Source organism: Ammodytes marinus (assembly GCF_949987685.1).
Source record: "Ammodytes marinus genome assembly, chromosome: 11".
NCBI classification, from domain to species: Eukaryota; Metazoa; Chordata; class Actinopteri; order Uranoscopiformes; family Ammodytidae; genus Ammodytes; species Ammodytes marinus.
Genome location: NC_137215.1, coordinates 28959831 through 28987028, shown reverse-complemented (window position 1 = coordinate 28987028; position 27198 = coordinate 28959831). Strand labels below are relative to the sequence as shown.

The following is a 27198-nucleotide window of genomic DNA, read 5'->3' as shown; positions in this document are numbered from 1 at the left end:
CACTATTTAGATCATTTTTTTTTTTACAAAAGGGCAAACATAGAAATGAACACTAACATAATTATAAATGAAAGGAGCAGTGACTAATATGCCCACCTGTCATCCATGTCACTATGAGTTTTGTTCTCAAAAAATGAAGTGGTTTGTTTCTTACACGGTTATTTGTGTAACCACATTTTCTTTGAATTTTTCTGCCCTCCATTAGTTAGTAAAGGCCTGCACAAGTGTTCTTAAATGCACAGTCTACACTTGTGTGTTTGTTGTCAGGGATGGGAATGCTTGCCAGTGTGTACACGGATGATGAGGAGAGAGGCCACGCCATCGGGATTGCCCTGGGCGGTCTGGCACTGGGAGTCTTAGGTATGTAGAGTCCTTGTTGAGACATTATATGGTTATTAAGAATTATTATTGACATAATTTTTTAGAAGTAAATCATACCACCGAAATCAAAGATAAATGCTTGTTGTGTTTTTTTTGGGGGGGGGGGGGGAGGGGGGGATCAGTGTGCATTCAAATTAAAAAGATTATAAAGGCAAAACACTGTCTTAATCATGCCAGGCGAGAAGGTGGCTATAATGTGTCACGTCAGGTCAAAACACAAGAGAGCATCGTGAAAACAAAACTGGAAATGGCGAATACCAAAGTGGATTTATACGTTTGTGCGCAATATATTGATTCTCCTCTGTAAGGCATAGTAGTCATTTTGTAGTAAAGACAAGTCGCCTTGGAAACAATTGAACCCATGTCTAGACCAACAGCGTCGTGTTTTTTGGGGGTTTGATGGGAGGCCAAATATCTACCTCCAAAAATAGTATCACAAATAGTCGAATCTCATTGGCAGATCCAATTCGACTGAGATATTAATAATTAATTCATTATTTTCCAAAAAATTCATATTCACTCTATTCATTTATTGCGATAGACTTTTATTTTATTACACACACACATATATACAGTACAGGCCAAAAGTTTGGACACACCTTTTCATTCAATGCGTTTTCTTTATTTTCACGACTATTTACGTTGTAGATTCTCACTGAAGGCATCAAAACTTTGAAGGGACATATGGAATTATGTACTTAACAAAAAAGTGTGAAATGACTCTTAAATAGGTCTTATATTTTAGATTCCTCAAAGTAGGCACCCTTTGCTTTTTTGACAGCGCTACAAACCCTTGGTGCTCTCTCAATGAACTTCATTAGGGAGTCACCTGAAATGGTTTAGCAAAGAATTACACATGTGTTCATTCAAAGTTTTGATGCCTTCAGTGAGAATCTACATTGTAACTAGTCATAAAAATAAAGGAAACGCATTGAGCGTGTCCAAACTTTTGGCCTGTACTGTATATATATAGATATTTTGCGGGAACTGCAGTGATTTATAAAATGGCAACTGACTCCTCCTGACATTACGCTCCTCCACAGTTGGACCCCCGTTCGGCAGCGTGATGTATGAGTTTGTTGGGAAGACGGCTCCTTTCCTTATTCTGGCTTTCCTGGCTTTATTTGACGGAGGTACGTTTGCAATGTTTCTTAATCCATAGTCGCTGTAGAAGAAATGCCAAGTACAATGTGTGAGTGTTTTTTTGAACAACGTTGAAGAAAATACAGCCATTTTTTAAAATAAAATCTATTCTTTTAGCTTTAAGTTGATTCGCTGTGTCTCTGCAGCTCTGCAGTTATTTGTCCTCCAGCCCACCAAGGTGGAACCAGAGGTGAGTTTCTTTGTCTTGATTATTCATTTCCCAAAGATGATCCCTCTTCATTAAAATGACCTTTAAAGCTGCAGAACATTTATAGAGTGTTTATTTAAACAGGTTTTTTTTCTTCTTCTAATTGGATATTTAATAAACAGGAAGTGGGGAGTGAAATAGAGAAGGTGGCTGACATGCAACAAACTGTATTGGTCCGAATATAAGACGACCCTGATAACAAGACGACCCCCCGTTTTTCAAAACTCAAATTTGGAAAAAAGATTTGAAGACCAGATCTTGTTTCTTTTATAAAGATTTGATTTATTAAAATAATATACAGAAATTAAAACGCATTGAATAAAACACTTTTCTTCATTGCAAATAAACAGTAGTCTAAAAAGCCTATAGTCTGTGTTCCCCACAGACTATAGGCTACTCCTCACGCCAGGGCTGGTTCTAGGCAGTAAGATTAGGGTGGGCAGATAGAAGTAGTAGGTGGGCAGAGAAACCCGTTATGCTCGTGCGCAGAGCAGATTTTTTGGTGCACTCTGAGAGGAAAATTAAGAGGCTAAATCTGAGGAATTTTAATTAATTTTAATAATTTGGAGACACATGGATTTACCAACTGAGCTATGGGCGCCCCCGACACATGGATTTATGGATTTTCCATCAAAATATACATTTAAAATAACATTATGCAGGGTCCTCTGGGATGGGCATGGTTCTCTTTTTCTTTTACGGGAACTTTTTTCTCTAATATTAATGCATTTAAATGCAGTGAGAGGAACGAAGCAGAAGAACTCTGTTGTCCAGCTATCTTTTTTTCCACAGACGAGGCTGAAATAGGCTATAGACTATACACAGTGCATGGGCAACTGAGGGCAGACCCATTTTCTAATATTTTTAAATAAACTCAATACACACTGTGCATGCCATGGACGTGAACGTGATGTGATCAGTTAAACTCGGATTACCTCCCAGATGAACTGATTCAATTATTAGGCTATTAACTATCTACCAAAACATTGTATTCCTTTTATTGTATGATAATTTACATTAACATAATATGATGTTGATATCAAACCCACAAACTAAAAACTAAAACTAAAATATATATATATATATATATATATATATATATATATATATATATATATATATATATATATATATATATATATATATATATATATATAGTATAAAGTTGTGCATTTTGGAAGTTGTGCCACCCCTTTTTTCTAGAAAACCGTGGAAGAAATTGGAAATCTGACCACATATTTAAGAAGAGCCATCCATTTCACTCATCCTGTAAAGACGGGAGACACAAGGAATAGGATATAAGCACATTTAAGCTCAAAAAACTGTGTTTTGCCTTTCAAAGTAAAATTTCCATGATCAAGGTTTTTTGATTATTATGTCTGAACAATTATAGACAATTTGAAAACATTTGACACATGTTTTAGTGCTTTGGTATGCTACATTTTGAGTCTATACAGTTAGCACGATGTCAGCCCTAAATTGCTGCATCATGCTTATTATCCAAATTTCTGGGATTGGGGTGATTTGTGCCAAAGGGCCTGGGTGAGTTATAAGTAAGTAAGTAAGTAAGTAAAATGTATTTATAAAAGCACATTTATGACAGTTTGCACTGTCCAAAGTGCTGTACATAGTGCATTCAGTAGGTAAACAATGAAGGTAAAATAACAATAACCACAATAAAAGACGTAAAGCCCATACATCCACATAAACACAGATAGTAGTGCAGAGGTAAGATAGTTAATGGGGAGGAAACACCAGGGTGTACAGATGGGTTTTGAGCCTTGATTTAAAGGCAGAAATGTAGGGGAATCACATTTGTCAGGTGGCAGTTGGTTCCACAAGCACGGAGCAACTAGTGCAAAGTACATTTCTGAGAGTTGTGCCAGTGGCATGGCTGTATACGCTGGTCACCAAAAGAAAGTGATTGTCTACAGTAGCTCAGAAGAGAGTGACATCTCAATTCCACTTAACGACACCACTGATGGGAGTTCAGATGGCCAGAAAGATGATGATGGTGACTTTGTCATTGTGAGCTTTGCAGGTAAAACCATTAGATCTGCTAGGCCTTGTTTAAGAAAATTGTCCTTCAATCTTTGTCAACTATTTACTTTATTTACTTTAAATACACCTTAAATAAGTGATTGTCTAATGGATTTGTCTTGCATTACAGTTTATGAGATATATATCAATGGCACAATTCACCCCATGGTATTCTCTCCACCGCACAACTTACACCACACCGGGGGCAAGTTGTGTATCAAGACAGTTTATTCCAGATCCAAAGTTTTTATTGCCAGGGATGCACCCTGAAATATATGTACATATTTGAGTTGGAGACTTTACTGTCAAGGCCTTACTTTAAAGTCACTTTGAGTGAAAAGTTGCACAACTTAGGCCACTCTCCCCTATATATTTTTTTTAATTTTTTTGGGGGGGGCCTGGCAGTCGGGACCCTAAGCAACCGCTTATTTCGCTTATGCCTCGGTCCGACTCTGCTGACCAGTGACCACTATAAGCGGGTGGGTAACTTGGAGGCAGGCTGTCCTTAGAGGCAATGCATAGTATATTCTATAGTATTAAATAATTGTCTGAATTTTATTTTACATTTTCTTGGACAGCGAACGAACAGGTCTGTCCGATAGTGGGTCTGGACTTCCACCTAAAAAATAAATAAAAAATCTTCAATTTTGATTGGGTGGGCAGGGCGCACATTGGGATGGGCTGAGCCCACCCTTGCCCCTGGCTACCGCCGGCCCTGCCTCACACACACATTCCTTTGCCCCGCTGTGATCACTCTCGCTGTCATCTATCCTATGCTCTGGTTTGGTCGTGGCATAGCAGGTCATCCTCGCTGCTGTCCTCGGCATTTGAGACGCAGCTTTTATTTAATGCTCATAGTTAATCACATAGCCTAGTGCTGAAACGAAAGCTATCAACGCCGTGGACTAAGGCTGAAATGATAACCGGGGCACGTTACCGTTGTCGAGGGGAAAGGCTTCCGCGATCTCCATTAGTTTCCGTTTACAGCCGACAAAGTTACAATCACCACCACTGCATGGACAGCGTTTAAATAAAGCCTCTCATTATCATTATCATAAGGGCTTTGATGCAAATGATCAAATCTGAACATTACGATTACCATTATGAACATCTAATAGACATTTGAATTCAACATGTCTGTGTACGTCGCCCGATGTCGCTACTCCGAGGCTAATGCTAAATCTAGCGCTAGCTTTAAGCCCAACAACAGCGGCGGATACGTCTTATTTTTACACGTGTTGCCTCCCGGTTTGCTTTGTTAACCAAACAGGACCCATACAGCGTATTTTCGCCGGTCGAATTGATCGATACGTTCGGTAATTATGTTGTGTTTGCGTCTCGTAGTAGCAGTGTTTTCAAATATGGCGGGCATGAGGTTTGAGTTGGTCTGGTTGGTCAAGATAATCCCTCCCCCTGCCCCTGACGTAGTCAATTCTCATTTCTAGCCCAGCTCAATCCTGGAGCTGGGATTGGACTGTTTTTTACAGCCGGGAGCCTCTGGGGGCTCTCTGGCGGTGTGAAACCAAAAAACTGTCTCTAACTGGGCTCTAGCTCCGAACTAGCTCCAATTTCGCGCCGGTGTGAAAGGGGTAAGAGATTTACAGCAAGAAACAATTGTCCATTTTAATTATAAATTGCTTGTATTTGGCAGGAAATCTCATTCTCACTTTCATATGTGCATTACTTGTTCATAGTTTCTTGCTGGAAAATAATATTGTCATTGGACAGTTAGCATATCAAAATGTAATACTAAATATTATACATAAGTGATTTGAGTCAGTGCTTAACTGCAACCAAAATGAGTTCCTCAAAGGTTAACATTATATCTCACTGGGAGGAGGGGTTTTCTTCATGGTAAAGACATATTGTGTGCAAAATAAGTATTCAAATGATATAAATACTAAAGCACACTCCACTGACATTTAAATCCTGAGTCTTTTACATGTGGGCCTTTTGACTGAGAGTGATGACTTTGTCCTTCTCAGAGCCAGCAGGGGACCCCACTGCTGACACTCATGAAGGATCCATACATTCTCATCGCAGCTGGTAAGGAAATACTATCAAGACAGTAGGTGTGAGGAAACCTAATGTCACCCCACTCTGGAGTAGAAAATGTGTGATATTGTCTTTTTTATTTTTGGGGATTTTTTGTGGCATTTACATGCTTTTACAGCAAGATAGAGAGGGTGTAACAAGGACTTTGCCTTAATGGTAAGGCAAGGCAAGTTTATTTATATAGCACAATTCAGACACAAGGCCACTCAAAGTGCTTTACAGGGGCAAGATTAAAATACACAATACACATTAGAAAAGCGAATGAATAAAACATTTAAAAGCGAATGAATAGAAACAGAACATTTAAATAAAATAAAAAGTACAGGTTAAAATGGAAAAAGAAAAGTCTTCAGACTAGATTTAAAGGAGCTGAGAGTTGCAGCAGACCTCAAGTTCTCTGGGAGTTTGTTCCAGAGATTTGGTGCATAAAAACTAAAAGCTGCTTCTCCTTGTTTAGCCCTAACTCTGGGGACTGTAAGTAAACCGGTCCCAGACGACCTAAGGGCTCTGGACGGCTCATAACGTATCAGCAGATCAGTAATGTATTTTGGCCCTAGACCATTTAGGGCTTTATAAACCAACATCAATATTTTAAAATCAATTCTTTGAGTGACAGGAAGCCAGTGTAAAGACCTCAGAACTGGGGTGATGTGATCCAATCTTTTGGTCCTGGTGAGGACTCGAGCAGCTGAATTAGCTAAAGCTGTCGGATAGATTTTTTTTGGAAGGCCTGCAAGGACACTGTTACAGTAGTCAAGTCTACTAAAGATAAATGCATGGACACGTTTTTCTAAATCTTGCTGAGACAAACACCCTTTAATTCTTGATATGTTATTAGGGTGGTAGTAGGCTGACTTATTAATTGATTTAATGTGTTTTTTGAAATTCAAGTCTGTGTCTATGACAACAACACCAAGATTTCTGGCTTGGTGTGTGGTTTCTATCATAACAGATTTAAACTGTGCGCTGAATTTTAATTGTTCATCTTTTGCACTAAAGACAATTACTTCAGTTTTGTTGTTGTTTAATTGAAGACAATTTTGGCACAGCCAATCATTGATTTGTTCAATGCACTTACTTAGTGCTTGAATTGGACTATAGTCTCCTGGTGATATGGTTATGTAAATTTGTGTGTCATCATAATTATGGTAGCATAATTTGTTCTTATTCATAATCTGAGCTAGTGGGAGCATGTAGATGTTAAACAGAAGAGGCCCAAGAATGGAACCTTGGGGGACCCCACATTCACTATTTGTTCGCTCAGATGTGAAATTGCCTATTGACACATAGTAGTCTCTGTCCTTTAAGTAGGATTCAAACCAGTTTAGTACAGTTCCAGAAAGTCCAACCCAGTTTGCAAGGCAATCTAGTAATATGTTGTGTGTCAACAGTGTCAAAAGCAGCACTGAGATCAAGTAAAACTAAGACAGAGCTTTTGCCACTGTCTGTGTTTAAGTGGATGTCATTGAGTACTTTAACCAGAGCGGTCTCCGTGCTGTGGTGTTGTCGAAATCCTGACTTGAAGACATCAAAGCAGTTGTTCATTGCTAAGTAGTTATTTAGCTGTTGATAGACAACTTTTTCAATGATTTTGCTTAGAAATGTGAGTGATGTTTCAAGAAGTGGCTTGATGACTGCTGTTTTCAGGGCCTGTGGGAATACACCGGTGCGAATGGACATGTTTACAATTTGTAGAACATCTGAGGCCATACAGCTAAAAACGGTTTTAAAGAAGCCTGTGGGCAGAATGTCAAGGCAACAGGAGGAGGAGTTGTATAATGTCATCCAGGTTTTTGTGGTTGATCAGATACAATTGTGTCATGCATTTTAATTGATTTTAAGTGGGCACAGGGATAACAGATATGTTGAACTTGGTATTGATGCGGTGACCGCTTGTCTAATTTTGTCAGTAAAGAAAGAGGCAAATTCATTGCAGGCTCTTGTGGAGAGATGTTCAGACGCTACTGGCACAGGAGGGTTTGTTAACCTGTCAACAGTGTAAAACACGGCCCGTGCATTGTTGTTGTTTTTGGTGATGATGTCAGAAAAGAAAGACTGCCTTGCAGTTGAGTTAAAAGTGCAAAGTTTGTCTTTGAAGATATCATAATGAACCTGGAGATTTCTTTTTTCGCCACCTGCGTTCTGCTTTACGGCACTCTCTTTTTTCTAGTCTGACCTGCAGGGCATTTCTCCATGGAGATTTCTTCTTACTAGAGACAACTTTCATCTTAGTGGGTGCAATAGCATCTATAACCAGTGTTTCCAGCACGTTCACATACTCTTAACCTTTACTCATAGCCTTTACAGGAGCTTATATCCAGTCAGGAGCTTGTAGCCTAGGTATTTTCGGGAAATTTAAAAAATGAATCCATGCTGTTAGATCCGATGTTGTTCTTTATTGCCATATAAAATCAGTTTTCATCGCAAATTTTAGTTAGGGATTTATGCTAATTGCCTGTAAGCATGTGGTCATTAGCATAAATGCAGGGAAAAAGCCTATGGACTTTTTAAAAGATTATGAATAGTTTCTATTATGTATAACTTATATTTATTTTAGAATTTTCTCATCACTTTTTGACTCCCAAGACTAAGTAGAAGTGTTTTAAGCAATAACAAGCTTAATCAATTTGCCTTTTTTTTTTTGCTTTTTTTAGTCTAATTAATAATTTCCTACATTCAAACGACATCACTGCAGCACACATATTCTGATAGTCCAGGTTGTGACCCAAATAAATGATAGCTTGACAGCTATGCATTATAGGGGTGATGAATGCAATCTTAATAAGAGAATAAATCTAGGTGAACCAAAACATCTCAAAAATGGCTTAGGGCTCAGAGGTTAAAAGGCTGGTACAAGCTCTTAAGGGATGCACTGTGCACAATGTATATATTTGTGCTGTCAGTTTAACGCGTTATTAACGGCGTTAACGCAAACCCATTTTAACGGCGTTAATTTTTTTATCGCGCGATTAACGCTCTTTATGGCCTAGCAAACGTTGTGTTTTTTCACATGCTGTTGCATCAACTGAAACACCACAAACTATTCATATGGCTCGCCATTAAGTTACTGTTAAGTCAACCGGAACATGTCCTACAGCGTAACTTCACATTCAAATCATTTAACTGGCAAAATGGCTAAACGTCAAGTCAATTTTTATTTTGAAGCAGAAACCGGAACCTAGCACTTCCTAGCTCAGCTGCGCAACCTTCACTAGTCTTCCGTGTTGTGACTGGGACTACGCGGAAAAAAAACAGAAAAGAAAGCTTGTCATTTGCAAAAGTCCTACTTATAACCCTGCGCCCCCCCCAAAACCTCCATGAACGTTAGTGGCAGCCGCCAGTCATTCATTTTCACTTAAATTTTCGCTATCAAGGGTGACTGAAGCCTCTGCTGCAGGAGCGGTATACCAACCACTAGCACACATGGATGGTTGTGGATGAACGACTCCCAAAACATTTAGGCCTACAACAACTTTAGTTTATATAGGCTAGACTATGTTGTTTTATGGTTTGGTTTTTAAATAAAAAAGGAAGTTCCAATTATGTTTGTGTGTGCTGTTCTATGGGTGGGTGGGATCTACATTGTTGTCTATTTGCACTGAATTGAAAATTATGATATTTTAGAAGAAATACACTGAATTACAAGGGTGTAGAGAATGGGTGTGATAAGAGCATTAAAATGAGAAAAAATAATGGGACAAAAAGTAATCAAGGGACATCTAGGCTAGAATAGATAAAAATGTGCGATTAATCGCGATTACATATTTTAATCGTTTGACAGCACTAGTATATATACATAGTTAAATAATATATATTACATTTGCAGATGAGTCTAAAAAGCTGGGTGAAAAAGAAAGGCAGACGGGGACAATGGAGGAGCTGAGGTTAGTAAAGCAAATTAGGGAAGCAAACTTTCAAGCTAATGAGAATTTTCTTTTGGATTTGAATGCATAATGCTAGGTGATATTATTTGAACATTACAAATACATGTATATAGGGTAATTTGAAGGAAACAAATAAGATTTCTAGCATTTCTTACTTGTTGTTTAAGTGCTCAAGTTTATTACAGAAAATACAGGTAGACCAAGTAAGGGAGGAAAGATAAGTGACAGAGAAGCAAGGAGAACAAGAGAGAGAGAGAGGTGGTAGATCCTGAGAGGTGTTTTGCCCATGATTGCAGGAGATTTCATTTTTGAACAATGTGTCTTATGTAAAAACCAGTGTGTAGTGTTTTGCAAGAAGTGTGTTGGAGAATTTCAAACACAGTGCAAAGCACTTATTGTGTTTGTAGGGTTGGTGCTTTTGGGCATGGTTACAAAAGTCAGAGGTTGTGATGCTTTGGGCATAGCAACCACTTTAAGTATTTAAGCATTAGGCAAAAATCTGTAAATAAATTGTGTAAATTATTTTTGCGTTGTGGCATTTTGTGTTTAAATATTAATTTCTACACAAAAATGTCAAACTGTAAATGAAGACACAAAAGGCAAAGTTACAACACCAATAATCCTATCTACAGTAATACACAGTACTGTGTGAATAGGATTTAAGTGCATATTCTCCTCTCAAAGTGCACCAGATTCATGGATTCCAATGTACAGGGTCCAATGTGCATGCCCCCGGACCTTCCTAGAGGGTTCGGGGACCACAGCACCGTTGCTGGAAGAAATCCTGCCGGAAACACTGATAACGCTTGTGATTTTCCCATTAAAGTTGTCTAAAAGCTCATTAACTGAGTTACAGGGGGAGGGGGTATTGAAGAAAATGCTTGAATAAATGTTTCACTGGTATTTTCTGTAATATACCGTTTTTTGATTACTTTTGATTGATCATTTGTTTGCACAGAAATTGTACTCTCAAAAAATAAACAGGAATGATTGGATAAACACACATCAGACACTGCTACTTGTCCAATGTCTAGGCCCCTGGAAATAAGGGTACAACTTCTTAGAGTATACCCACTTCTCCAGGCACCGCTTCACCACTGGGCAAGAGGGGGCAACCCTGGCGCGTGCCCCTCTGAAGGGCAAAGGGTGTGGATCTTTCCTGGTTTGTTAGAATGGAGGCGGTGGGATGGGCATAAATTAAACGCACCCAGGAAATAAAAGGGGCCCCAAGACAGAACTCCTCCAGCACCTTGAGTACGTACCCCCACTCAACCTGATCGAAAGCCTTTTCCGCGTCCAGACACAGAACAGCTTGTTTGGAAGAGCTGTCGAATTTGTTATACATAATATTTAGGACTCTCCTAACATTAAAAAATCAAAACCTATTGGGGATGAACCCGGTCTGATCTGTGTGAATAATGGATTCTATACATTTGTTTAGTCTATTTGCCAGAATGTTTGTAAAATATTTGAAATCCAAGTTAAGCATAGAAATTGGTCGATATGAGGACGGGTTAGTTTCATCTCTGTCTTGTTTTAACAAGAGAGAAATGTTTGCGTTATACAGTGTTGGTGGGAGCCTATTCGCTTCGGCTGAGTGGGAGAACATTCTATGCAGGATCAGGGTTACTTGGTCAGCAAACTTCTTGTAAAATTCAACTACGAAGCCATCTGGCCCAGGGCTCTTGCCGTTATGCAGCGATTTGATAGCGTCCGTGATTTCTGCAGGGGACAGTTCAGAGTTTAAGGCCTCGCGGGAGGCGCTGTCTAGTTTTGGTATGTCTAGCTTTTTTAACCATGCGTCGATATCACCATTAGCTTTGGATTTATACAGCTCCTGATAATACTCCTTAAAGCGTTTATTTATCTGTTTCGGGTCAGTTAAAGCCACACCTCTGCTAGATTTTATTGTATGTATGATCTGCTGGCTTGTTGCCCTCTGAGCTGGCGGGCCAGCAAAGTATGTGGTTTATCGCCTAATTCAAAATAATGTTGCTTAAAGCTACTACGAGTAAGTCGGCACGTTGGCGACACCTTTGAACAAAAGCGGTAGTATTATTACGACGCCAGCTGTCGTGAAGCTGTTTTGTAGCTCGTGCAGGGAGCGCAAGATTCAAATAATCAGGAAGCAATATCAAGCTAGCCAAGCTAGGGGCACCGTCCGCCATTGTTAGCTCTGATGCCTCGCCGTTCGCCCCCTCCTCAGCCGGCGGGGGTGATGGGCTTTCACCGTTAGTTTTCGGCTTTTTACGGGTCATTTTGTTTCTTTCCCGGTAGTAAAGTACAAAGCAGCACTCAAAGTGGGAATTGTGCAATACGTTTTCTTTTTTTATGTAAAACTCGATTTATCGGAGAGGAGCTATCCACTATCCATCGCATGCGCTCTAGCGCCCCCGATATGAATACTTTTAATCCTGTCTTATTTAGGCAGAGTCCATCTGTCTTAAACAACTGCCTGTGGTTCCAGAAAGTGTTAAAATTGTCAATAAAATGCACTGAGTGGTCAAGGCACGCAGTTGAAAGCCACGTGTTCAGTGCAAGCAATCTAGTGAATCTCTCAGGTCCTCTTCTGATTGGTGGCAGAGGACCACTGATAAACACCTCAGCTTTTAGTGAGCTGACCGTGTTCAAGAGATCTTTAAAAGTCCTTCAACATTTCAGACTCTTGCTTTATAAAACCATTTGACCCGATGTGCAGAATGATGTTCTTTACAGTTGTGTGTGCAGCTGCAATGTCCAGGATTCTTTTTTCAAAGTCGGACACCATATCATTGGGAAAGCATAGTACTTTGGTATCCATATTACACATGCTTTTCATATCTCTAACAGAAAAGTCTCACAATCAGATTTTCAGGCCCGGTTGTTAGCTTGGTTAGCCCGGTTGTTAGCTCTCTCTGTGGCTCTTTGCTTTCGGGCCTTACCTTGTTGTGTGAAGGCGCTATGTTATCTTGGTCATCAGAGGAAAATCCAGGGACTTGCATCAGTGGAGTAAACCTGTTCGACACTTGCATACTTGTTTGCTGTGGAAGATTGTCGTTGTTACCGCTTCCCTTTGCAGCTATCCATGGCTGCGGCCTCCTAGGCGCGGGGGTTGAGGAGGCACAGTGCTTGGGTGATAACGCAGGCCAGCCGTCCAGATCAGTCATCTCATGGCGCTCGGCCCTGGCCCTGCCGCTTATCCGTCCCCCCTTTTCCATTCTCTTTGGCTTTGCACCAAGACGACTCCAGGGAGGGTTATCACTAACCTGGACACGGTCCTTTTGTTTCTTCGTAACCTTGTCGGTGCTAGTTAGCTGTGTGTTAGCTTGATCTTGTCCACTGTTTAAAGTCACTGATAGAGTGGTGTCGTTCCCACATAGTCCGTTCACTTCCATGTTCACTTCTAATCGATTCATTTTTGTTTCCAGTGCTGTAATCCTCTGTAGGAGTATTTGATAGTCCTCGTTTGATAAGGGAGGCATCTTGCTGCTAATTAGCTTTAGCTTAGTGCCTGCTTCCAGTCACCACAGGCGTGTCCTGTTAGGCCTCCTCACGTTCTATTGAGAAGGTTGTAAAAATGTCCAAAAATGCCTGTAGTATCTATAAAAATAAAAGTAAACTACAGTCCCATTGATTTGTATGTATCCAGGAGCTGCTGCGAAATGTATTATCGAGGAAAAATAAGAATGTAAGCAAAAAGTGCAAGTAGAGGAGAGAGCAAGCCGAAGAGCATCTGCACAGTAGGAAAGCAGGAAGCAAGAATGGTACACACTCTACCAGTTAAGCTTCTGGGGTGCCCCATGATAATGCATTTATAATGGTGCTGGGAAAAGAGGAGGGAAATACATAAATAAACTGAATTGACAAATATATTGATAAATATAGATGCTCTTTCTTTGTCAGCCAAACACAAAGCAAATAAAATGATTTAGAGGTGCTAGAGCAGGCTTGAAATTGTGTTGTAAAGCGAGTGATGTGAAAACCTGTGCCGAAAAACAACTGAGGGGACCTGCAGGTCCTGCGGGCATCCGCTATTATGCAAACACAGTAAGGAAAGAGAGGGAGAGAGAGAGAGTAAATATATTTTTTTATATACTGTATATAGTTTGGGGTTTTAACTTTTATATAGGCCTAATGTCATACTTCTTTATTGTTCGCACCAAGAACCCATATTAATATTAACATAAAAAAGTGTATTTTGTATTATAAATTATATAAACTATACTGAACCCACTTATCCTCCATCTTCCTCTCCAGGTGCCATTTGTTTTGGAAATATGGCCATTGCCATGATGGAGCCAACGCTGCCAATCTGGATGATGGAGACCATGTGTGCCAGGAAATGGCAGCTAGGTATTTAGAAATATTTCTTCATGTGTTGATAAAATGTTCAATCTTTAATGCTCCATCTACATAGCGCATCTATCAAATATGAGGGCACACAGAAACATGCATACGTACATGCACGCGCATGTACATTGAGCTAATAAACTGAACTTTGAATTTTTTTGCTGCAGAAGTTATCTCAGCTAATTTTTGTTATCTAATAATGTGATTGTATGCAGAATGCTTGTGCCAGAAACTCATACAGTGGTTTTGTACAGATAAATAAATAAGTAAATAAAAAATTTCTGTCCCCTAGGGGGGGCATGACAGAAAATAATTGAGAACCACTGCTGTACAGTTTGAAGCAAAATCACTCCATAGAAATCTCCATCGGGGGGTTTTTATCATTTCCTGATGATTTTGCATTTGATCGATCATTTATCTGATCAGTATTCTCAGCCCTTGTGTCGTTCATATAGACATCCACCTAACACAGCGTGAACATTCTCTACATTCAGAAATAATTATTTGTGTTTCACTAAGACCTAATAACTTTTTTTAAGTAACAGGAGTTTTCTCACATCTGTGAGCAGATTTTCTGTCAAGCTGAAATGTGTTGCTGTATGCGATCTTTAGTGTGATGTTCCCAAAGTCACAGACAAGCTTCCCTTGACAATAAATGTTTGCCCCGTTTTTTCTGAATTGCCGAGGTGATAAGATCAGAGTTCTGAGATAAGATCCCCGGTAATTCCTCTGAATAGCCTACCATACATAGACATATTGTTCATTCATTAATATTTCTCACTCTAGTGGGAGGGGTGGAGAATTATAATTTTTTTATTAGGAGTGGGAGGATCAAGCATTTGTTTATCCTGTTTCCATGGTGAATCATGTTATCAGCGATCCATTGACGATGGCTTTACACACACGATCCACCCAGAGCGAGCACACTCAGAGGTGATTGACCCAACAATGATCCACTGTTCTGAAACCAATAACCCAGAGTTGCTCAGCTCAGAGTTGGTCAACTCAGAGATGAGATGCTCACACTAACGATGCTTACGTTAGTTGATAGCCTATAGCTTTGTAAAGGTACGAACACACTGCACATCGCCGCGCGGCGAGTTTCAATAGAAAGTCAATGTATTTCGAGCGCCGCCGCGCGAACCGGCGGCCGGCGGAGAGCGGATCACGCGGCGCGGCCAGGGGCGGCGCGGCGCGGCGCGAATGGGGCGGCGCGGCCGCCGCAGAAGTTGAAAATATTGAACTTTTCGCCGCCGGCCGCCCCGCGATAGCCAATCACCGTCGTTGAGCTCCTCCCGACGTCACTCGGGTGAGTCTGCTGAGCTACAAGACACGTGAAACCTGGCTGGCGGTGCAGTCGGGAAAGGAGGGATAAAGGGAAAAAAGAAGGAAAAGACAGAGAGAGAGAGAGAGAGAGAGAGAGAGAGAAAGTTCCAACACATCGATAAAATGTATGACAGCAGTTTAATGAGACACCTTTTAGTAAAAGGAGCAAGGAATAGACTCACATTATAGAAGAGAGAAGGAGAGAAAGCCAGGGAAGATGTACTGCAGATGAGTGAATATGCAGAGACAATAAAAACTAAATACGACAACTGACACTTCCAAACATTTCCCTAAACATCTGAAAATCTGTTTGGGTTTTCTCTACATGTTGATATGCCGGCGTGAATGTGTAGCCTATATGCACGGCCATCGATACGTGCGTGCGTGTGTGTGTGTGTGTGTGTGGGCGGGTTGTGTGTGTATGTGTGTGTGGGTGCATGTGTGGGTGTGTTTACGAAGCTTGGGTGGCAGGTGGCGGGGAGAAATGTGTGAGAGGTGCAGTGAGACCAATACAAGGGCCGATGGCAGAGATGATGAAGGCAGAATAGCCTACTTCAGAGACGCTCCCAACAAAAACAAATCAGTGAGGATGACGACGATGATGAGAGAGATGTAAATAGCGGGAAGAAACTGGGCGTGCACATTCAATGAGTCATCGGGCGGCGGCCGGCGGCCGGCGGCGGACACAAATGAGCCAAAATGACCACGCGGCGCGGAACCTGCGATTCGCGCGGCCAACCGCCGCGCCGCGCTGTGCAGTGTGTTCGCACCTTAAGGCTCCAAACTTATAAAACTAGAAGATCGACCGTCAAACAGAAAGAAGAAACTTTTGGGTGTAAAGTCGATTTATTCATTTGTATGCAAGCCTGATACATAACCTGGATTACATGACTTAAAGCACCCGGAAAACCACGCTCATTTTATGCTCCATATAGCTCAAGAGAACACCTCAAAGAGTTTAAGACCATGGTAATTCCCCATACACCTGCTCAATGACACAGACTATGTCAAACGAACCAAGATTAATATTGGCAACTTGCTTAGCATTAATAAGTGGACTGCCTCACCATCCATAGTGTGGGAATCTGATTTTCTGATCAGCATTTGTTTCACACAAAGACAGTTGAATCAGAGAGGCTCTTGAGAGGAAACATTTTCAGACACAAAACGAGGGGACCTTCAAGACTTTAAACAATAAAAGGATTGAGTATGACATGCTGACAACACAAGTTCAGTCAGGAATACTTTAGTCAAAAGTAGAAGTTTATTTCAATTAGCAGAATACTTTGCAATTATTAATACGGCGGTATGGTTCTGATCCATGATCTCCTCCCCCTCCACGCGCCCGCGTGGAAAGTTTTAAGGCAGAGAGAGCCATCCCTCTGACCTCCATGAGCTACATGGATTACCGAAAGGTGAGGAGATCTGCACAAGGACCCCCTAGGGTGTAGAACAGAACAGCGTCAATGACAACAGAAATGACATTGATGACAAATACAGTTAACAAGGAGGTGGTGGGGTGGAGGTGGGTTGCAAGAGTTTACAGAGGAAGCAGCACCAGTAGGTAGGCTAGAGCAGCTTAAATAAGGCGCCACTTTGAGTGTACGGCCAATGGTGTACTAGGGGCGTATCCTGGCTGTCAGCTGACGTGCACAGATGACAGCCGGCTTGACGTCCGTACCCTGCCTGAACTAACGCTACGCTCCATTGGTTGAAAACGCTATGGCCAGAACTAAAAAACAATATTATAAATAAGGATCAGACCGGATTCATTCAAAATATTTTTTTCCTATGACAACATACGTACATTTCTAAATATAATTCACTGTGCTCAAGACATCAACATCTCTGAAGTTGTCCTTTCATTAGACGCCGAAAAAGGCATTTGATCGCGTGGAGTGGCCCTTCCTTTTTGCAGTTTTGGAAAAAAAAATTACTTTGGTCCAAATGTAATACAAATGATATCTCAATCCATCAGCAATGATCCAAACAAACTCTAATATATCATCTCTTTTTCCCTTGTCACGTGGATCACATCAGGGTTGTCCCTTGTCCCCTCTACTGTTCCCTTTGGTGTTAGAGCCTCTTGCAATTGCTATCAGGGCACACCCTATAGAGGGCGTTTTGGTGGAGCAGGAAAATGTCATCTCTTTATATGCCGATGATATCTTGCTGTACCTGACAAATGCAACACTATCACTTCCTGCCCTCTGCCATCTATTGGACAAACTTCAAGGAGATACCATCTCATTTTGGTGGGAACCTCATTGTATATGCTACCTTGGTTTGCACTTTGCAGATACCCAAACAATTAAATGGAGTTTCCTCTCTCACCTATTGCCCCCTGCTTAAAAAGGTTGAAGCGGATTTGGAAAGGTGGAAGTCTATATCGCTAATTGGACGAGTAAATTGCATAAAAATTACTTTCCTAGCCAAATTTCTTTACCTATTTCAGGCGCTCCCAACACCAATTCCAAAAGCCTTCTTTAAAACATTGGACAGTCCGATTTCTAGATTTCTGTAGAATGGCAGAGCTCAGGGAGTCATGCTTAAAAGTAAGAAAGTAAGATGAATGTTCTGTTTTGCCGACCGACCACGGCAAAAGTTTAATTTAACAGTTAATCCCGTTGTTCGCTAAACGAACGGGGCTTAATACGTCACCTTGGTCATTGCTCTGATTGGTTGTAGTGCTATCCAATTGCGTGCAGTGGCATTTGAAATGCACGAGTAGGAGCCTCCCCTTGAGTTGGGAATTACTATTGATCGTGGCCAGACCCTCTATCGTTCTAGATAATGGTCTGGATTTCCAGGCTAGAACTATTGGTTAGAAGTTCTGGAAATAATTAAAAGCATTGTGAGGATGGAGATCCCAACCAACCCGAGCCTGACAGTGCTAGGGGATTGTTCAGTTTTACCCATCAATCCAAGGGTTAATAATTAGCTTTGTGGGACTAGCCCTAATTGCAGTTAACAAATGTATAGCCATTCGCTGGAAAAGTGAGGAGCCTCCAATAGGCCTTTCACACCGCCGCAAAATCGGCGCTAGTTCTGGGCTAGTTCGGAGTTAGAGCCAGTGTTTTGGTTTCACACCGCCAGAAAGCCTGCTACGGGCCGTAAAAACCGGTTCAACTCATACCCCAGGATTGAGCAGGGTTTGAAGTGAACTGCTTGCTCCAGCGGCCGGGGGAGGGATTATCCTGACCAACCAGACCAACTAAAACCTCATGCCCGCCATGTTTAAAAACACCGCTACTACGAGACGTAAACATAACATAATTACCGAACGTAGCGATCAAATTGACCGGCGAGAATACGCTGTATGGGTCCTGTTTGGTTAAGAAAGCAAAGCGAGGGCTAACACGTGTAAAAATAAGACGTATTCGCCGCTGTTGTTGTGCTTATAGCTAGCGGTAGCTTTAGCGTTAGCCACAAGAGCAGCGGCGTCGGGCGACGTACACACACGTTTACAGTGACGTCATGACGTTGCTCTCTTGCCGGCTCCATGGCTGTCTCCGGTCGATGTGAAACCAACCAGTTCATAACTGGGATAAGGCTGTAACCAGTTTTGAACTGACCCCAACACCAGCCTGGAACTGACTCTTGGTTCATTTTGGTGTGAAAGGCCTACTAGTGTATCATTGTAGCTCAAAGAGCTGTCTTCATACTTACCTTCTAATAACTCTATAACCTTTCTACAAGATAGACCTTCTCTAAATGATGATGTCCATAATTGAAGCTTGTAGAGCCCTTCTGAGACCTTACTTGACCGGGTGCACTTCGACCTTAGTCAAGTCAATACTATGACCCATGTAAATAGCATGTCTAGCTCCTGTACTTAATTAATATTTATTTACTTTTATTTTATTTGTATTCTTTGTTTGTGGTTTTATCTTTCTTTCTAATTTAAATGTTACAATTGTGTATTTATCCTTTGATATCATTGCCGTCATCCTTAATACTGTCACCACAACTACTTTTATGATGGGGGGGGCATTCAGGATTCTGTTTACATTGTACTGATTGTCCTTTGTCACTGTATGGAAGAAAATTGAAAATTCAATAAATATATTGTTTAAAGAATAAAAGTGCATACATGTTAACCTTATAATATGTCCAGAAAATAGTATCATATAACCCTTTTCAGAAAATATTTTTCAAAAGCGCTCTGGTACCGAAATATCAATGATGAGTTTCCCTGATTACAAATCCACCAGTAATTCCGCCAGATTTTCTTTTGTCTCATTCACATATTATACGTTCTTTTTTTCCCTTAATGACTTGATGGAGTGCAAAAGTGCCCTCCTCCATCCTGCAGTCTTTGGTCTTATTAGTTTGTGGTATATGAAGTCTAGGTCAGATTAAAAAGAAACAGGATATTAGTGTGTCGTATGCTGGCAGGTGGGAAGCACAAGTCTTCATTACAGTCAGTGATGAAGCGCTGATAGAGATCTGCTTATCTTGGAAGGGCCTACCCACACCTCCAGTCTCTCATCTCTTTCTGTGTGTGTGTGTGTGTGTGTGTGTGTGTGTGTGTGTGTGTGTGTGTGTGTGTGTGTGTGTGTGTGTGTGTGTGTGTGTGTGTGTGTGTGTGTGTGTGTGGCCCAGGCGTTGCTTTCTTACCAGCTTCCATCTCCTACCTTATTGGAACCAACATCTTTGGCACGTTGGCGCACAAGATGGGAAGGTAAGGAGGGAAATGATCCTTATCTGCTCTCTGCTTGCTTTCTCTCTCTCTCTCTTTCTTTCCCTCTCCCTCTCCATCTGTGGCTGTGATATCTGCTTCCTCTTCTCTAAATTAGTTTTCACTGCTTTTAGTGTTTGTGAGGCTGGCTCTATTGATGCCTTGACGGTACAGGTGCATACATCATTTCTGTGTGTACATGTACAACCCTGTTTTTCCCATTCAACATTTCATTTTGTTTTGAGTATTGCCATTTTATTGTACATTTGTGTTTTAAGGACCCCCTGAAAAGGATATGAATTTATCTCAAGGGGTTATTCCTAATAAAGTCCTTTGGTAGACCAATCATCTTCAATGTTATAATAGGACTTTCAATTCCTCAATTTAACCATATCAAACTTCTGCTACTTCAACTACCACTACTGGCCCTGTTGCTTTTTCAATTACTGTTATTACTTCTAATGCTATTGACACCACCACCATAAGCTTAATGCTGAGGTACGCCATTCTGGAAAATGTTTGTTGACAAATCACATTTTGTCAAAATCAGTGAATGTCTCCTCACAATCCGCTACCTGTCCTTACTGTGCTTGCGCCATAGATAGTATATAAAATGGATTTTGCATCCTGGCTGACCTCAGTTAATTAATCTGCATCCAATCGTCTTGGCCTATGCGCGTCGCCTTCTTGTCAGATTTCTACTCCGTCTCATTTCCTCTTACCAAAAAAGGGCATCGATGTGACGTCGGGGGGAGGGAGATACCCCCATCTAGCTGACGTACACCTCCGAGGCAGAGTGAGGGCCAGCGGCTAGCTGTCAGTCAAGAGGCCGCGCCCCTAATTATTTGTATATTTTAACCTCCAGTCCTCCAATAGAATAAAAACTACCGTAATAAAAAATGCACCCCCCTCAGTGTTGTCATGGAGATATGACCTAAACATACAGACTAGCATGTTTTTTTGGACCAGGCCGTAAATAGGTTTAATAATGCTGTGTAAACGACCTATTGAACACAGGAGTCAAATCAATAAGAAATTGCTCTGTTTTGGTACCACCTCTTAGTGGCCACTCAGTGAATTTCATTGTGTGTCACTTCCACTTTGGGTGCTGGTAGAACTCGCTGTGGTTGGGGCTTGGTTTGCGCTGGAGAAAATATGGTGTTAATACACAGCCTAGGCTCTGTAAAATGTGGCCCACTTTCAGCGCACACACAGTATGGACAGGTAGCAGATTGTGAGGAGATATTCACTGATTTGGACAAAAGGCGATTTGTCAACAATCGCTGACTCAACCTTTAATGCTGCTTCTGCCAAATGTGGTAGTTCTTCATTACTTCTGGTAGAGCCAGTGTAAATACTGCCAGTACTGTTTAGTATTGCTGTTACTGCAACATTATGGTCACTGCTGCTTATTATAAGTGTGATAAGTTAATTGAATAGATATCAAAACATAGGACAGGGCATTTCACAGACTTCCTTCTGTGCTGAAGAGTATGAAACAGAATGAACAACTGCATTACTTTAATAGCACCATTATAATGTTCCACCTCTTTATAAATGTGGGTTTTTGGAGCCTTAATGCATATGTGATTTACTCCATCTCATAAAGTTCCCATACTTTTCTAATCTAATGGTTGTATGATGTAAAAGTTGTTACATAAAATAAAATAAAAGGTTCATTTATCATGGACTGCCAATGAAAAGTAAAAATAATAAACATTGCTTATAGCGATATACAACCATATATACTTCCCAGCAATGAACCAATATCTGGAATATATCGTTGATAGATACATTAGTGATGACGTATGTTTGGCACCGAGTAATGTGGTATGATAGCTATCATATTCAGCCTATACTTTATATGTAAAAGCATGTTAGATAACAGTGAATATGCCTTCTCTCCTTCACAGATGGCTTTGTGCTCTCATTGGAATAATGTTGGTTGGAGTCAGTGTAATATGTGTAAGTATGACAGAGACTGCTGCTGTACACCATTAGTTTACACACAGTGTAGCCCGCCAATACATTCGATGAAGACACAGTGGTTTATCTCTTGCACGGGAAATGTCGACCAATCATTGTTCATTTTTGTACCCTTCCAAACTTTTGACAGTGGAAACGCAAAATGCGTGCCGTGCTGTACCGAACCGAATTGCACTGCTCTGAGGCTTAATTCATTCAAATGACCTGGGTGAGACCATTGGTCTCCTTTGATCTGTGGAGTTGATGGGTACCAGTAACTATGGCTACCAAAAGGCCTCAGACACAACACAGATAATATGAAAGGCTATTTGATAAAGATGTCAGCAAATCAGTACCATTAGTAGTCTGCTTTTTTTTAACAAATCTTATTCTGCCAATGGGAATCTGATTTTGCAATAATTTGGGAATAAAATAAAAAAGCAGCAATCCACTCTCCTCAGTGTAAATATTTTGTTGTTAACATTCCCATGAAATACATACAAGTAAATTAAAATTGAATGAACCCGTTTTTTGATTTTGGTCTGTCTGTTGTTAGGTTCCATTTGCTACAAACATCTATGGTCTGATTATTCCCAACTTTGGGGTTGGTTTTGCCATTGGTAAGTCTGCTGAATGTTATATTCTGCTTAATAAGGATGTTCCCTGCTGAACATTGAAGAGATGTATTGTTTGTGCTGTGTTCCAGGCATGGTGGACTCCTCCATGATGCCTATCATGGGTTACCTGGTGGACCTTCGGCATGTGTCTGTTTATGGAAGTGTGTACGCCATTGCTGATGTGGCTTTTTGCATGGGATTTGCTCTTGGTAAGCAGGTACCAGACAGACACACACAATGTAATCAATCCTACAGACTATTTAACTACAAGTAAGGTTATCAGTTAGCAGTGATTCATAGTTATGTGTTTCCAACTAATTGTTCTGGTCCTTGGTGCCTAGGTTTAAATAGGTGTTACAGGTTGGTTATGCATCTTGTAGCACTCATTTGTAATTAATAAACCAAAATTACCACATGTGCTTCCATGCAAGTGATCACAGTATGTGATGTAGAATATGTATTAGAATATTTGGAATTGTATGGCAAACGCTATTAAATTGTTTTCCTTCAATAAATGATGTTTACCTGTGGTAGCCTGCTATCGTATTGCAAAGATTTTTTTAAATTAAATAACATCTGTTTTGTCTTACCTGATATAACCTTATTATTCTGATATTAATCATATATGATTGTAACTAAATTATTACCATGTTATAACATCACTAACTTGAGGTGCTTTTATTATTGAAGATATTAAATCTCAATAGTACAACTTCTCCTTTTTACCAGGAAAGTACTAGGTTACTCTCTAAGTATTGACCCTAATGTGTCCCTGTTGTTACTGTGATGCAAAGTGCTGCCTTCCCCCAGACAGGCCTGAACTAAAGCTCTGTGGGATGTGTCCTCTACCCATGTAGGTCCATCCATCGGTGGCTCTATAGCTGAGAACATTGGCTTCCCCTGGCTGATGACCATCATTGGAGTGGTGGATATTTTCTTTGCTCCTCTTTGCATTTTCCTCAGGAATCCACCAGGACAAGAAGAGAAAATCGTAAGAATGAACACACACACATAAAAACTAATAACCAAAACCTACATAATCACAGAAGTATGGAAGCTATGGAAAATAAGGTCAACAAGCTTGTTTTCAGTTCTAATGGCTTTGTTGAGTAACCCTATCTAAGTGCTATACTATCTAAAAACAGATACGTGACAAGTCCCAAAGTCTCACTGTGTATGGTAAATGGCCTAAGCTATTTCAAAGCTACACAGACGCTGTGCTGGAAAACCATTAGTGTCTGTGTTTTAACCCCTTTCATGCATGAATTATGATATCCTTAGTCTGGATTTTTTTCTCAAGTGATTTTATACTTCTTTAGGCATGAAAAGAAAAAATACAACTTCATTTTTTTAAACACACATTTTTCAGAGAGTTTTACACATGTCCACTCGGGTGGACTCCATGCGTTTTGACTTCTCAATTTTGACCTTATTTATTTAACAAAACTGTGAAAAAAATTATATATTATCTGAAAACTATAAAATAATATATATTTTCAATGCCTGTTCACATATATTAACATATTCCAATACTTCAATCTAATGAAAAAGCGTGGAATAATTTTTTCAATCAAAATGTTCTATGAAAATAACAGACAACTTGGTTCTCCAATTTCTCTTTTTCAGGTGTAATTCAGTAGTACAGCCTACTAACTTGTACACCACTTCATCAAAGCAATTTTAATATGAAAATTGGCATCATAGTGACACCAACTGTTTTACACATAATGGAATAATCTGTAAAAAAAATTTTTTTTTTACACAAATACTTCAAGTTGCATTCTAATAACATAAATCTATTGATTTAAAACCAAAAAGTTACAGCAAAGTAAGCTTTTTCAAGCACAACACATCTGCAGTCATAGTATTTATTGAAGTCGGTGATACATGATGTCCAATTTAGTGGACAGGTGATTAAACATAATTTCCTCCCAATGTAAAATCAATAATTGGAAATTTTAACAACTATATGACTCCTAAGATGTTACTTGTTGTTGTCACATTTTTTTTACCTGCCAGGCTCTCCTATTTTAGAAGTATTTACAGGATATTCCTGAGCTACTCAACTTTTCTGCTCCCTGTCGGCCATCTTGGTTTTAACTAATTGTGGCTGCTCTTACAATGGTTGGCCACTGGTTGGCAATGCATTGGATGACACACAAGAGTCCACTGTAGTGGCTGATATGCAACTAGGCGATCTACACCCATGCATATTCAAGAAAACAGCATTTGAATAGCTGTCCACTGTAGTGACCACTATGCGTGAAAGGGTTAAAATCGGTTGTTTTTCAGTACCTTTTATTGCGCTCATTTGTTTCATGTCTGTCTTTCTGTAGACATGAGGAAATAATGATATACTATACCTCTTATTGAGTAGCTTGATAAAAATAGCATTGTCTCATTACAAATAATGAGGTTTTGCACGTCTTTGCCTTTTGTCGCGTGCTTCCTTCTGTATATAAGATGAATATGGAAGGTTACATGCATGGTACACATTCTGAACTGAATGCAAGTGGAATCTCAATGGCATTGGCAGATAAAAAGAGCTTCCCTGATGTTCACATGAGTACCTTGGTCTAAATAACCTAATTACCCATGATGCAAATGGCTTAGTAAAACTCTCTTAAAGAAGTTGCCTAGTTGTCTGCTGTAGGTGAATGCATTCCAACATGTCCTCACAAGGCATCACTCAGGCACACTGTCATGTTTTAACATGTTTGAGCGATTGGAGAGAACCTATGAACCTATAAGCTCACCATCACTGGAGTGGACAAACTGGACATGGATGGGCTGCATGCACATTGCTTGTGTCTGAACCTCCTCTTCCTTGCCTTCATATCCACTCTTATTATTGTGCAGCATCTGCGATCATTCTGGTCCCCATTGCATTCACAGACATCCATTCATCTCACTGCCACTCCCACCATCACTTTTTTCCTCTGCCATTTTGAAAGGTTTTCACTATACTAGGGATTCTCCAATCTGTTAGATCAGGATTCTGAGTGTGTAGGGATGGACTTCAGTATGCTGTGCTTATCACAGAGCCAGTGCTGAGTTAGGTTGGTAATGACGGGGCGTGGCTTCTCCCCTTGTGATGTCTTAAGGGGGAGAGCAACTTGAACACAGGTTATCAGAAAGGTGGAGGTGGAGAAAAGAAAGAGGGTTATTTTGTTTTAGAGAGAGTCTCTAGTCACACCGGGGAACCGTATTTATGTTGAAAAAACATGAAAAAGTGCATTTCACATTAATGGAGACCTTTAACACTTTGTTCATAAATTAATTTTAATTTGAAGGGATGTGTTTAGTGTCCACGTGATTCTTTTTTTCTCGTTCATTGCCATTGCCCCTTTCAATGTAGATCCATTGGGAAAACTGGCACACACTGATGTTTGCTTCATTGTCTCTTTATATTCTACCAAAAGCAACAACCAAAAAACCCATCGGGGCTTTCATGGCACAAAACAAAACCGCAATAAATGTGTTATTGTAACATAATGTTGTCTTAACCCTGAGCCTTGTCACATATAGTAGAATGAACTGGTTAAGTGAACTTAAAACCCTTACCCAGAACCTTCCTCCAAGCTGGAGCATGAACTATACAAATGAAATACATGTGGTGATTGATAAGAGATGTCTTAACTGAGGGAGAGGGTGGCAGAAAACAACACTTTCTAACAACTCTTGTCTTTTCAGGCAATTCTGATGGACAGCAACTGTTCCATGAAGACCAGGTCCTACTCCACACAGGGGACACACTCCCAGGGAGAAAGCATGGAGCCGGAGTACGACGATTATGATTAACAGGACATGCAGGTTAACCCATTAGAAGCTCTATTTTGTTGAATAAAAAAGGAACACATAATAAGAAGAATAAAGACAGCAACACAACAACAAAAAAACAGCCACGATATCTCCATGTGAATGTCCTTCACTGTTCAGTGTCCTCTTAGCAGTTATACTGGAGCAAACCAAAGTTGTCCTTGGTCTGTGGTTGCAAGTGCATTACGTGAGATATGTTTTTTTCAGCCTCATTTAGTGGGGAGAGGTGTCAAAAAAGCACTTTTTAGACTGAGCATTATGCTTTGCTGTTTAAAAATAATATATATAAATCCATCTTATTACATCATGTGTTGTATATTTTTTGTCAACTGTATGTCCATGTTACTGTCCAGTACGAATATTATCAGACCTTGGTGTGCAAATTGGTATTATATTGGGTTACTGTGTGGTACGTCAAGAAACTCTTGTTTGTTTAAAGGTTTTGTTTGCCTGGTCCATAGTACTGTATGCATTGATACAGTTACAAAAGTACGTATAGCACTTCCCCAGGCCAACTGGTCTGACCCAAGTCAACACATTTGAGCTGCTGGAGAAAAGGATGGGGACTGTATTCTCAAACTCAATATAGATATAGTGTATACCCACCCAATAAGAACAGAACCAACGTGTATTTTTCTTTTTGGTTTCAGAGAGAAAGTCAATGGCAGGCCACTGTCTGTACTGTTTTGGTATCACTTTACAATAAGAGTACATTAATTAATTAACTGGCTTATTTCTTCTTCATTTCTT

At 40.3% G+C, this 27198-nt stretch overlaps 1 protein-coding gene across 1 annotated transcript in view; it reads left to right on the top strand.

Moving 5' to 3' along the window:
• The window catches only part of slc18a2 (solute carrier family 18 member 2), a gene marked incomplete at its 5' end in the record, with an annotated part of 38327 nt that extends 11434 nt beyond the window's left edge, over positions 1-26893 (top strand). Inside the window, 11 exons of the mRNA XM_080036523.1 lie at positions 268-360; positions 1425-1514; positions 1671-1714; positions 5758-5818; positions 13948-14043; positions 19972-20050; positions 21961-22012; positions 22569-22632; positions 22719-22838; positions 23487-23620; positions 26323-26893. Coding sequence (XP_079892649.1) covers positions 268-360; positions 1425-1514; positions 1671-1714; positions 5758-5818; positions 13948-14043; positions 19972-20050; positions 21961-22012; positions 22569-22632; positions 22719-22838; positions 23487-23620; positions 26323-26430 — 941 coding nt within the window. The 3' untranslated portion in view covers positions 26431-26893. The remainder of the gene's footprint in view (positions 1-267; positions 361-1424; positions 1515-1670; positions 1715-5757; positions 5819-13947; positions 14044-19971; positions 20051-21960; positions 22013-22568; positions 22633-22718; positions 22839-23486; positions 23621-26322) is intronic.
• Positions 26894-27198: the final 305 nt, after the last annotated feature.